The sequence below is a fragment of the Marmota monax genome, unplaced genomic scaffold (assembly GCF_021218885.2).
Source record: "Marmota monax isolate L192 unplaced genomic scaffold, Marmota_monax_Labrador192_F-V1.1 WCK01_AAM20220418_F8-fsc00073, whole genome shotgun sequence".
Taxonomy (NCBI): Eukaryota; Metazoa; Chordata; class Mammalia; order Rodentia; family Sciuridae; genus Marmota; species Marmota monax.
In genome coordinates, this window is record NW_026692846.1 from 8920923 (window position 1) to 8933638 (window position 12716).

A 12716-nucleotide genomic window follows, 5' to 3' on the forward strand; every position below is an offset into this window, starting at 1 on the left:
CTGTGGAGACAGAGAGGACTCGAACTATATGATACCCCACATTTGGGAGCTGGGAGGCTTGGGTGAGAGGGGTCATAGTCCTAGATTGGTGACATGTCTTATGCAGCAAGCTACAGAATGTAGTAAAGACCTGGGTGTCTCTAATGAACCATGAGTTTTTCGTCTCGTGTGACTCACTGAAGATAATCACAGGATGTATCAATGGAGACATATTGTTCACATTAAGGGGGTTGATGGTTTTTCTTTAGGAATTTTGAATATAGGTATACTGCTTAATTTTGGATGCCACTTTTCAGAGGGCCACTGACAAAATGAAGACAGGAATCATCTTGGTAGATGTGATTTAATATGAAGAACAGGAACTGGGATGTGAATACTGTAGAATCCCCGACAGTGGCTAGTTAAGCATGGCCATTCATTTAGCAGATGTTTCTAGAGCATCCTCTGTGTTCTGCCTAGTCTTCATAACAGCCCTTTGAAAGAAGATGCTGTCCCCATTAATGGAGGCTCAAGAAGTTCAACTACTTGCCGGAGGCCTCACGGCTAGCAATGGCAGGGCTGGGATTTAAAACCACATCTGTTTAACCCCAAAGCCCACATTTATTCTTCTGCATGAGGGACACAGAGCCTCTGGTGGTGGCATAGAGCACAGGGAAGGAGGAGGGCTTTGACTTTGCGTCAGGTAGAATCTGACCAAGTTCTTCCCCGTCACCCAGGTGGAGTGCAACTCAAAACTGGATCCCACGAAGACCACCCTCCTCAAGGTACGGGGAACAGTGGGCTTTGCATTGTTTCCTCCTGAGAAACTCCCAGGGGCTCAGCAAAGTGGAGCTGGGCCTGGTTGGGGCTAAGTGGTGGCCAGAACCCACAGAAGTCAGGGCTTGATGGATGACTTACAGACCTCTGTGGGCACTGGCAGGTGGCCTGAGGATGCAGAGATGAGTAGACCCGGATCCCCCTCTGGGGCTGCGGGTTGTGGGGCATGGGGAGGGTTGGGTTGGGTTGGGAATGTCCTGGAGAGGTCTCTGTGCTCCCCAGGTTGGGGCAGGATGCTCCCCGGGGATCTGCCTGTCCTTTGAGGACATGTCCCAAGGCCAAGGAAGGGCAAGGCTGCCTCCAGGAAGCCCCCTGCGCACACCTGCTCTCTTGGAGCTGGGTCAGGGTCTGTGGCACCCTTGCCAGTGTCCTGGCACCCTGGAGGTCAGCTGCCTGCACAGCCAAAGCTGCCTGTCTGTGACAGCCTCATCTGGGGACAGCACAAGAGCAGGCTCCTTCCTATGGGCGTCCCCGACCTGGGTGTACCCGCGGAGGTCAGGTGACCGGGAGGGACCTGTGTGATGAAGTCGTTCCCCAGCACTGGGGGGGAAGGACATGAACATGGCTGCTGGAGGCCACTGTCCCTCCCAGCAATCTTTCAAGGTAGAATGGGAATGGCTGGTTCCTGCGCTGGGCTTTTTGCATATATTTTCCTTCAAGATCCCCCCAAAAGGAAGTTGCAAGATTGGCAGTCGCTCAGCCCGCCTTCATAATGCTATGCTTTGGGGACTGCCGTGACCAAGTTCCATGAACCAGGTGGCTTAGAATAGCAGACTCTTATTTCCTCCCTGTCGTGGAGGCTGGCAGGCCGACATCAGGGTGTGGGCAGCCCCGCCCTGTCTGAGGCTCTGCGGGGCCTGGTGGTCTCTGCAGTCCCTGGCAGTCCCTGGCCTTCCTCGGCCTGTGCGTGGGTCTCGGTCACCTCCATCATCACATGGCTGGGTGGCCCTGGTGTGCATCCGGATCCCCCCTTCTTTTAAGGACAGTGGTCTGTAGGGCCACCCTGATCCAGCATGACCTCAGCTTGGCTCCATCACATCGGCAAGCGAGGTCCCACTCAGGGTACTTTGGGGGACACAGTTCAACCCACAACAAAGGACAGGTGGCCTGAGTGACAACAGGAGGCTGATCTGATGGTGGATGCAGGATCAGAACCACCTCAGCGTGGTTCTAGAAAGATCCTTCCACTATGCACCTGCTCCGCAGAGTTGCCCCAGCCCAGTTCTACCTGAATTCTCACGGAGCTGCGAGATGCCCAGGTGAAGGGGCATTGCAGGTGGCACTCAGAAGGTAGCCTCAGCCTCCCCGCCATCACCTCTTAGCAGCCTCATCTTTCTCCAGCTTCCACACTGCTCCCTGGAGACCCAGCCCTGCTCAGCCACCTCAGGGATTCACAGGGACCCAAATGGCCTTGTGAATGTGGCGGTGGCTTTAGGCTTGGTGATTCAGTTGGAAGTCGGAGCGTTTCTGAAGGGTGGCCGGCTGGGGGACACCGAAGCCTTCTGAGCCATCTGCAGGGGCGTGTGCCCATGGGCTGTTTGCAGTGACCCCTTACAGACTCTGGCCCAGTCTAGCAGGCTCCTGGAACTCTCTCTGGCCCAGGCTCTGCCTCCTGGTGGGGCACTGGGACCTCCTATGTCTGGGGACGAGTGATGTGAGCTTCAGTCCAGCCTCAGGCCTGGCACCTCCTGAGCAGCCAGTCGTGTTGCCAAGGGGGCACAGCTGGCTGCTGGGAGGGCAGGCCTGGGGTGGGCAGCAGTCCTGCCTGGTGGGTCGTGGTGTGCCACCCATAGTCACCCCTGTGGACAGTGAGCACTGGGTGCCTGTGTGGCTCTGGCTCACAGAGCACAGGTTGCCTGGGTGAGGTACTGGCACTAACCAGCTTCTCTCCCTTCCAGATGGCGGACTGTGGCGGCCTCCCGCAGATCTCCCAGGTGAGTGCCACCTGGCTTTGTGTTGAAGGTCACCACTCGGTGGCCGAGTTCACTTCCCTGGGTGACCCTGTTAACCCTGGTCCCTCACTACCTACTATGCCGCTGGGTGACGGTCTGTGGACGTGTTATTGGCTGTAACATGCTTATGCTCGAGGTCTCCCTGATTGCCCAGCAAGCCCTGAGGAGTGAGGCTGCGGGGGCTCACGGGTGCGGGCGTGCCAGGGGCCCACAGCCTGGTGGTCGTGGGTCAGAATCTGGGTGGCTGTCCCAGAGATCGCAGGCTTCCCAGGGAGCCCAAGCCCAGAGCAGAGGGACCGAGGACTGGACACCAAATGGCGCATGTGTGCATATTTCCCCTCTTAGACACAGAGGTCCCCTGTCTGCTACCCTAATACCGCTGCCCCTTTTTCCCATTGTCACTCAAATCCCAGAGGGCAATCTTTGCATAGCCCAATGTCATCTGGGTCTTTGTAGGTTGGCGACAGGAGCTGGTGGAGGTGTGGGAAGTGGGGCAGGGACCTGCCACTGATGCAGAGGAGAGAGGAGGAGCAGACGCAGGCAGGGGCTCAGGGTTGGGTTACTGAGCCTGCGCACCTCCCAGGACCTCCTACGTCAGAACCAGGCACTCGCCTTCCCTCCCATCCCGCCACCGTGCAGCCAGCTCTTTCCACCTTTCTTGTTTTCATTTTTGTCGTCCATCTCTCTCTCCGCCTTCCTTTCTTCCATCAGTCCTGTTTTGCTTTTATCCACCCTCCATCCATAGTCTGTCCATCCTTCCTTCCTCCTGTCCATCCATTTTTTTCACCCACCTATCCACTGTTCCTCAGCCCATCCTCCATCCATCCATCCTCCATCCATCCTTCCTTCCTGCTACTGACCGTGAGCTGCCTTGAGGACATGGAGACCTCAGGGTCCATCTGCAGGACCCACCTTGTACTAGTTGTGGCTTGGGACACGTCCTACAGTAGCACTACCCTCCTGAGGTGTCAGAGTAAGTGAGCTGATGCCACAGGTCCCCGAGCACAGTGAGTCACGGGACGCTGCTGCAGCTCGGTCCTGATGCTGGGCGCAGCACTGTCCAGCGTGGTCCCACAGAGGCACGCGGCCGTAGGTGGGCATGCCACCCCCACTTTACAGAAGAAGCTGGCCAGACAGGTCATGTAACTCAACTAGGAAAAGAACTGGAACTGCTCTTTGCTGGCCAGAGCTAATTTGGGCCCCGTAATTATCCCACAGTTTTTCCTTTACTTCTGTGGTTTGTCCCCTGAACACATGGTGGCTGAGGCCGGGCTCTTGCATGAAGGTGACCGCAGGCAGGTGGCCGTTGGCGACCTGTCCCTCCAGCCGCTGACTGCTCTGTCTCTTCTCTCTCACAGCCAGCCAAGCTCGCCGAGGCCTTCAAGTACTTCGTGCAGGGCATGGGATACAGTGAGTGTGGCGTCCCCGGCGCGGAGGGGCAGGGGCAGGGGTGGGAGGGGAGAGGCTGTGCACTGGCCAGGTTTGGATGAGACTTCTGTATCACTTTGTCCAGCTTCAGCTCTTGGAACACTGGGCAGGGCAGAGAAAGACATATTTACAGTCACGCATGGCTGAATGGCAGGAGGCGTCCTGAGAAATGCATCGTGGTCAGATTTGTCACTGGGCAAACATCAGACAGCTGCTTATCCAAAGCAAGAGGGCTATGACATCACTAAGCACATAGTCTTAAGGGACCACCATTGTGTCCATCCATGGATGGCCTTAGTTGATCAGAACGTCATTATGCAGCTTGTGACTGCAGGTGGCTTGTTGAAAAGGTGTTTCACAGGGATATTTTAGGGTTAGATGAGGGTTGTGCCTGTAAACACCAAGAACATGATGAAGAGCAAAGTGATGAACGTCTTTTGCATTTTGATTACGTACTTGCCTAAGAGTCTACCTGTTGTGGTGATGAGAATGAAGGTGGAGAACTGGTGGTAGTGGTAGTGAGAAAGATGAATATAGCTTTTATTTTTCTCATTTAAGCATCACAGTAATCCTACAAGGGATTCTTGACCTCCATTCATAAGTGCACAGACTGAGGCTTGGAGAGGTTAAGCAAGTAGCGGCAGGGTGCCCTTTGTAAACCAATACTGTTTATGTGGGTGATGAAGTTGCTTAGAGCTGAGATGGAATGTCTTTGCCTAATCATTAGATTTGGGAAAGGAAAGACAGATGGAAGCTTAATTCAAGGTCTCGCTCCTTCTTGCTTTATGGCTACATTTTGTTAGTCAGACACATCGGGCCCTTTTTTAGAAATGCCAGGCCTTGACCAGGACTTACAATGGCCAGTTTAAACTCTCCAGCTCAGCAGCAGAGATGGTCAGTACTAGTGGGCACATCAACAGGGTCCTCTCTCCTTTCCTTGCCTATGGCTTGGAATTACAATTCATGTGCTCTTCCTAACCAGGAAGACTTTGAAATTTCCGTCTTTTGTTTTTTCCTTAAACTGTTCTTCCTTTTAAAAGAGTAAAATAGTATTATTGGTAAACCAGTGTGGTCTCCAGATGGGTCTAGGCCACGGTTGGTTTCTAGCACGGTGGAGAGGAGGGAGCCTGATTTGCATGCATGGGGCAGGACTCATGTCCTGGGATGCCCTCTTCCAACAGAACCTCCTCCTGTCCTGCCCACCTGCCCCTCGGCTCCCTTGACCTTGCAGGAAGTGATGTGAACCAGGCTGGCTTGCCTGGAACCTGCCATGGGGCTTGGATTTCTGTTTTGAACATGTATTCCAGGGAGAAAGGAAGGTTTTGTTTATATTTCCCCCAAGCCAGCTTCTACTCCAGCTTTATCCCCAAGTTCAGCTTCTCCCGGCCAAAGCACCCTGCGGGTCTTGGAGAAAACAGGAGGAAGAGCTACAATCCCAGGTTCTGGCCAAGAGGAAGAAAGCCACCTTTCACTGAGAGCCTAGTGTGTGGTGGGCCAGCAGCACTAACCTTGGCAAACCCGGATCACTGGATGGTGCCATAGCCCCGGGGAGTCAGCTAGCCTTCCGGATTTGGGGTGGAGAAGTAGATTCAGGGAAAACATGGGAGCCACAGGTCGGGGGTTAACTCCGATCCCTTCCGGATTCAAAATTCACTCTTTGAGGAAGGAATTCAGTACAGCAAGGATGAATTCTGTGTGTGTCTGCCATAGAGAGCCGGCCCGCATGCCCATGGAATGAAGGTGCCCCCCCCCACACACACATTCATAGCTGCTAGCCTCCACTGTCCATATGCGACTTCAACCAGGCAGTTTCCATTGGATGGGGTGTTAGTTTCACAGGGCTGCCCCCACAAATCCCCACAAACAGAGGTGCCTAAAACCGCACAAAAGTATTCTCTCCCAGTTTGGGAGGCTAAAAGTCTGAGGCTGAAGTACTGGCAGGGCCAGGCTTCCTCCAAAGACTTTGGGAAAGACCTGTCCTTGCCTCTGCCTAGCCCAGCCCCTGGGCCTCCTGTGGCGTGAGCACTAGCACCCCAGTCTCCGGCTCCATCTACTCTGGCCCTGTCCCTTGCTTCTGTCTGTTTTTTTTTTTTTTAAGACACCAACCACTGGGTTAGGGATCATTCTAATCTAGAATGACTCATTTTAGCTAATTATCTCTGCAAAATCTTATTTCCAGTAAGGTCACATTCTGAGGTTCCAAGTGGACATGAATCGGGGACAATGCTCCGTGGGCCCATACAGGTGGGGAGGGTTGTTCTGTTGTCTTTCCACCCTGTCAGCCACCTGCTGTGGACGAGGGCATTTTAAGTCTTGGAGAAGCTCTCAGAGAGTGGGCAGTGCCGTCACCTGTCCCTGGAAGCTTGCAGCCTTTGAGAGCAGACAGACAACAAGCAGCTCTGCCCAGACCTTGCTGTGTAGCCTGTCCCCCACTGAGGTGCAGGGATTACCTTGGGCCTCTGTGTCCTGCCTCCTGACTGCTGACATGGAGGGACCACCTTAGAAATGGGGACAGGGAGGCTCAGATTGGGACACTCCCAGGGTCACAACACTGCTGAGCAGGTGCAGAATGGGGATTCAGCTGAGACCTGGGTTCAGCTCCCTCGCCATGTGATGGCTGCAAGTCCTTTTCCATCTGGACCTCACTGTCCCCCTCTGATGGACACAGAGACATCAGGTGCAGGTGGCTGGACAGCCCAGAGGATTAAGATGGGACGGGAAGAGGACTCAGCCAGGCTGATCCACAGGGGTCCATCTGGTCCCTCTGTAGAGGTCTCTGTCCCCTAACCAGCTGTCTTCTGTCTTCCCAGTGCCCTCTGCCAGCATGACCCGTCTGATGAGGTCCCGCACCGCATCCGGCTCCAGCGTCACCTCCCTGGAGGGCACCCGCAGCCGCTCCCACACCAGCGAGGGCACCCGCAGCCGCTCCCACACCAGTGAGGGCGCCCGCAGCCGCTCCCACACCAGCGAAGGAGCCCATCTGGACATCACCCCCAACTCGGGTGCCACTGGGAACAGCGCGGGCCCCAAGTCCATGGAGGTGTCCTGCTAGGCGGCTGCGCCTGCGCCCTGGACTCTAGTCTCTGTAGCGGCTCCCCTCCAGCCCCTCCCGCCTCTGCCTGCACCCTGCACTAACTTGGTATTAATCCAAAGCTTATTTTGTTAAGAGTGAGCTCTGGTGACGACAGGTTGGGTCTGTCTAGGGTGCCTCTTTGATAAGGGTGGGCAGTGGGGGACCTACAGAAGGAGGCATCTTTGTGTCCTGTTTTCATTAACTAGTGGCCTGGCTGCCACTCTTTAACCCGCCCTCAGAGACACCCAGCTGCCCAAAACAAAAACCAGCAGCAAACACTTTGCAATCCAGCTCGGGCTGAGCAGCTGAGCGGTTTCCAGGTTCCACCGCCTGGTGTGTCCCCAGCCCACCTACTTCCTGCTTCCTCTCCAACTGCAGACAGACTGGCCCAAGTCCTAGAAGCCACCCATTTCTGACGAGGTGGAGTGTGGCTACTTCTTTTACATAGGCAAAACAGGAAGGTAGAAAAAGAGGTGGAATTTAGGTGGAGGCTGAACATTAAGAAAAAGAAGTCCATGTAATTCACTTGAAGAAGTCAGCTTTTCCTGTCGGTGCAGATATAAGCTTTTGAGGCACGGGAGCCTGTTGCTCTGGTCTCCTTTTAACATACGAGGAAAGCTGGCCACAGACCCCGCTGTATTTATAAAACAGCTTGGGGTGAGTGCTCCTTGGCACATGTCGGAGGCATTAGCCCTGCCGTCTGCCTCCCCCCCACCTACGTGACTTGAGTGATTCTTTTTGTTCATGGGGAACATCTTTTAGATTTGTAGCTCATGCTCTGGAGTGGAGGGAGACGTTTGGTCAGCTGTCCCTGGCCGTGATGGGTCTCCAGGGTGGGGAGGGGGGGCGGGAGGGGCCCCGATGACTAGAAGTTAAGGGATTCTGGTGGTTGTGCTGGGATCCAGTGCCCTGGTGATTTCTGTGGATCCCAGGCTGTTTCCCAGGAATCTGTGATTGAGTTAAGTCCAGCCTCCAATCGTTGACTTGGGGGGTTGATCTGAACTTGAAAGCTGGATGTCTCTGACCTAGGGTCATGACTGTCTCCAGGTGAACTCTTTGCTCTTGTTGGGGATGGGATTTCATGTGGGGAGTGGGCTGGGAAAACCGAGGGTTCTGGAGTACACATTCCACAGGAGTTTCCTTGCGTCTGCTGCCACCCCTCTCCCCGCCCCTCTAACCTCCTTCTGCTGAATGGGGCAGTGCCACCGACTCTTCTGAGCAGCGTCAGCACAGCTGTCCAGTTCCTGAACTACTGCCTTTTGATTTTCATTTGGCTAACCGTGGATTTTCTTATAGGAAGTTTGATCAGAGTGAATCGAATATTGAGAATCAGCCGCGGGGCCTTGGTGATTTCCAGGTCCCTCGAGCTGGCAGAAGGAAGTAGTCCTGCCATCAAGGTGCTTGAGAGGCAGTGACTCAGTTTACCTGCCACCTGGCCACGCGGAGGCTTCCCTGACCTCGTGCAGGGATCCAGGCAAGAGTGGCTGAATGCAGACCAGAAACTATTGTCCAAGTCTTTCCAGAGGACTTTCTTAATGAGATATTTGTATTTATTTCCAGACCAATAAATTTGTAACTTTGCAGTGGCTTGTGTCCCTTTCCTCTACCTGAGAGGTCGTGTGTGACATCAAGCGTGGGGATGAGTCTTCCAGTGAAGGGATTGCACATCTTGATACCCAGGGCCCTGCCACTCTCATTCGCCCCTGGGATTTTTGCTTTAAAGCATCCCAGTCCAGGAGAAGCAGAACTATCAGCCACAGAGGTCACTTCAAATTTCTAGTAGCCACATTCAAAGAGTAGGAAGAAACAGGGAAACTCATTTTAATAATGCACCCCATATAACCCAATCTATCCAAATATTGCCGTTTTTATGAAAGTAGTAACCAGACATTTAACATTCCTTCCCCATTCTGAGACTCCAGGATGTAGTTCTCCCTCAAGGCCTATTTCAGGCACACCTACCACATTTCAGATGCCCAGCAGTTGGTGAACAGGGCATGGAGAAGGTAGAGCTTTTCAATCTAAAGTCAGAGGGAAACGTCTTTTTTAAAATTTTATTTTCATTACAAGAAAGTATGTGCGAAGTCCACCCATGAGCAAAGCCAACGACTCGAATGCTCCCTTTTTACTGTATATTTAGAAAAAATTATAAACAGGTTTTAATATAACTTTCTATTATATCTAAACTTTTAATCTAAGGTTGATTTAAGACAGACCAGTTGCAACAAGTGTACAGAGCATCCCAACACATGCCCCGCCCTTCATGTCCCTGTCATCCATGTGTCACTGTGGTACCATTGTCACAGCTATGCCAGCAGCGGAGCACTGCTGCTCACTAAGCTGAGACTTGGTATTAGTCAGCCTTTTTGCTGCTGTGACTAAAGGACCCACCAGCACAACTGTAGAGGAGGGAAGTTTATTCAAGGCTCAGAGTTTCAGAGGTCTTAGCCCATATACGGCCAGTTCCATTCCTCGGGCTCCAGGTGGCAGAACATCCTGGCAGAAGAGTGTGGCCGAGCTCAGCAGCTCACCTGATGATCAGGAAGCAGAGAGAGAGTCGCCAGGTACAAAATATACCCCACAGCCACGTCCCCTGCCCTCCTCCAGCCACAGCCCACCACCTTCAGTTAAGGCTCTCAGAACCCAATCGGTTCTCCTCTGAACCTTCCCACATGGCCTCACAATGAGCTTCTGGGGGACTCCTCACCTCCAAACCACAACACAGGGTCCCTTCCAGGACGCCCTTGACATCTAGCCTTGTGTCTTCTTGCCCTTCTGGCTGGCCAGTCTCTCGGACTTTCCTCGCCTGTCGACTTTCCTGAGCAGCACTGACCAGGTGTTTAGTAGGAGTTCCCTGGGCTGTGGTTTGTGTAGGTTCTTCTCCAGGGGGAGGGCCACAGAGGTGAAATGCCCCCTTTGTCACTTCATGTCAAGGCACATGCCTTCCTCGTGTTTATTGCTCATGACACTGAAGCATGGAACGGTAGCCCCTGGGCCAGCTAGCCTGAACATTTAGTTCTGGAACTGAAGCCAATCGGCTCTTTGTGCCTCTTAGGGGAGGAAACTAGTTGGCCCAGCTTGGCTCAAGTGTCACTCAACCATGACTGGGCTCACGCTGCCCCCCACCCCATGCAGCAGGGGTCCAGAGGCCTCGGTGTAGCTGTGACAGGTGAACTGTTATGTCCTTTGTGCACAATCAAATCCACTGACAGCATGTGCCCTGACGGAGATCACACCTTTCCCACTCCTACAGAGCCCTTCCCGGGTGCCCGGCCCCCCCACGTGGAAGGGAGCAGGGCCTCCTGGCAGGGGTAGCACATGCAGCTCCTGCAATGCCTGGCACTTTGTGCATCCTTCCCCCAAACTAGTGACCTCCTACTTTTGGATTTTCAGGGCCAGCCCAGTGTCAAACACACAAGAAGAGATTTTTGTTAAATAAGCAGATATGTGCTTCCTCTGGTCAGAAAGTCTCAGCTTTTCTCCATTTCATTCTTGTCTGTAAGGAGTTCTCCTGGCTTCACAGAGGAGAAAACCAAAGCTCAGCGACAGTAAACAACTTTGCTAAAATGGGCCCTGTCCCTCGCTGCCTGTTAGAACAGCTGGCTGAGCACCCGCACGACCAGGCAGCCTCCCACTGACACCTCGGGATTGTAGAACATCAGGTGGTTCCCGGGACATAAGGTGATCAGGCCAGCGATGTGTTCAGTCCCCCAAGGAACAGTCACCTCCAACTTGGGCCACTCACCTTTATGTTTTTATCTGGTTCTTAATTTGTCTCCTTGTTTTCTCAAGGTTATCAGGAAGCTTTCTCTCTTTTTGTGAAATGGACTAAGAAATACACATTGTCAGTATTGTGCAGAATCCACGTGTACCCAGGCTCAGAGCAGAGCTTGGAGCTGTTGGGGTGGATCAGAGGATGGGGCCTGGGGCCCTGGTCTGTGCCAGCGTATGCTGGCTGTGCTGGACGTGGAAGAGACAGGAGAGAAGGACACGGTCCTTCCTGCCCTGAGGGAGCTGGGCTGTGAATGAAGTTTGAGCACAAAACACAGCACCGAATGACTAAGTGACCAAGCAGCCTGTGAGGGAAGGAGAAGAGCATTCAAATGAATGCTGGGGCCACTTCCCCTTTCTATTATTATTATTATTATTATTATTATTGGTACTGGGGATTGAGTTCAGGGGCACTCATCCCAGCCCTGTGCTGTATTTTATTTAGAGACAGGGTCTCATGGAGTTGCTTAGCCCCTTGCTTTTGCTGAGGCTGGCTTTGAACTTGTGATCCTCCTGCCTCAGCCTCTCAAGCCACTGGGATTACAGGCATGTGCCACCATGCCCGGCTCTGTTTACTCTTTTAAGCAAGAGGTAACTGAGTTAAATGTGTAGACACACACATGGAGACTAATTCTTACTGTACCTTGGTGGTCAATTGCTCTGTTTATGATGAATCTGAGACTCAGCTAATAATAGAAGTGTCGATTAAATTCTTACCATGTTCTAAGTTCTGTTTTAAAATCGCACCTGCAGTGTGCATACTGTCAAGAATTAGACACTGTCATTCTGCCCTGTCACCGTTGAGGCAGCTTCGGCTCAGGTAAATGAGGAATCCCAGCAAGGACTAGAGCAGGTTTGGATCCCGGGAGGCCCACAGTCAGGACAGGTTCCAGGCTCCCTGCAGCCTCCCTTGGTCTTCTCCGGGCTCCCAGCTGGAAACAGACCCTCTGGCCATCATCCCAGCCCTGCTTGCTGGGTCCCTGACACGAACCAGACACTGTGGCAAGCAGTCATTTCCCTGACCTCAGGAGCTCCTGCTCTACTTGGGGATATAGAAAGAAACTGAATAAATGAGAAAGTGAATGAATGAAGAAATGAATGCTCAAAATTCCATTTTGTATTTACGAGGTCTCTTTTAGCCTGGGGGCATTGGTGAATTCCAGAATTGGTTTCTAACTCCATCATCTCCAAACTTTTAAGCTATTTTTATTTCCAGATAAAATATCTGGGACCTAATTTCCACCCTCTACACATTGGTTTAATATGCTCAGTGCTCCACTGGTGCCTCCTAATGAAATTCCAAGGTATTCCAAGAAATTCCACCAAATCCGGTACGTTACTTTACTGGTGATTTATTGCTTTAACAAGAAAAGCTGTAAACAATGACTTTGAGCAATGAAAACCCTTCTTGTTGAACAAATATGTTCCATGCTACATAAATCATGAGAAAAAGGAGGACTATCATGAGACAAGGCAGATTGCCCAACGCTGTTGCTAAATCCTAAGATTTCTTCATATGTGTCTTTAAATCACTTACAAAAATGGCAGCAGGAGTATTTAAATATTAAATCATAGTTTGAGAAATAGACACACACACATACACACACACTCACACACACGGAAATGCATTAATCATTATGGCCACTCATGATTCCAGCCTTGCAGAGATATCTCTG

The 12716-nt window shown here is 52.5% G+C and overlaps 1 protein-coding gene across 2 annotated transcripts in view; it reads left to right on the forward strand.

Moving 5' to 3' along the window:
* Positions 1–8852, forward strand: part of Ndrg1 (N-myc downstream regulated 1) — a 51385-nt gene extending 42533 nt beyond the window's left edge. For both annotated transcript variants that reach the window (XM_046449029.2, XM_046449030.2), the window contains exons 13-16: positions 717–764; positions 2715–2750; positions 4127–4178; positions 7007–8852. In XM_046449029.2, the coding sequence (XP_046304985.1) occupies positions 717–764; positions 2715–2750; positions 4127–4178; positions 7007–7248 (378 nt within the window). In that variant the 3' untranslated portion in view covers positions 7249–8852. The remainder of the gene's footprint in view (positions 1–716; positions 765–2714; positions 2751–4126; positions 4179–7006) is intronic.
* Positions 8853–12716: the final 3864 nt, after the last annotated feature.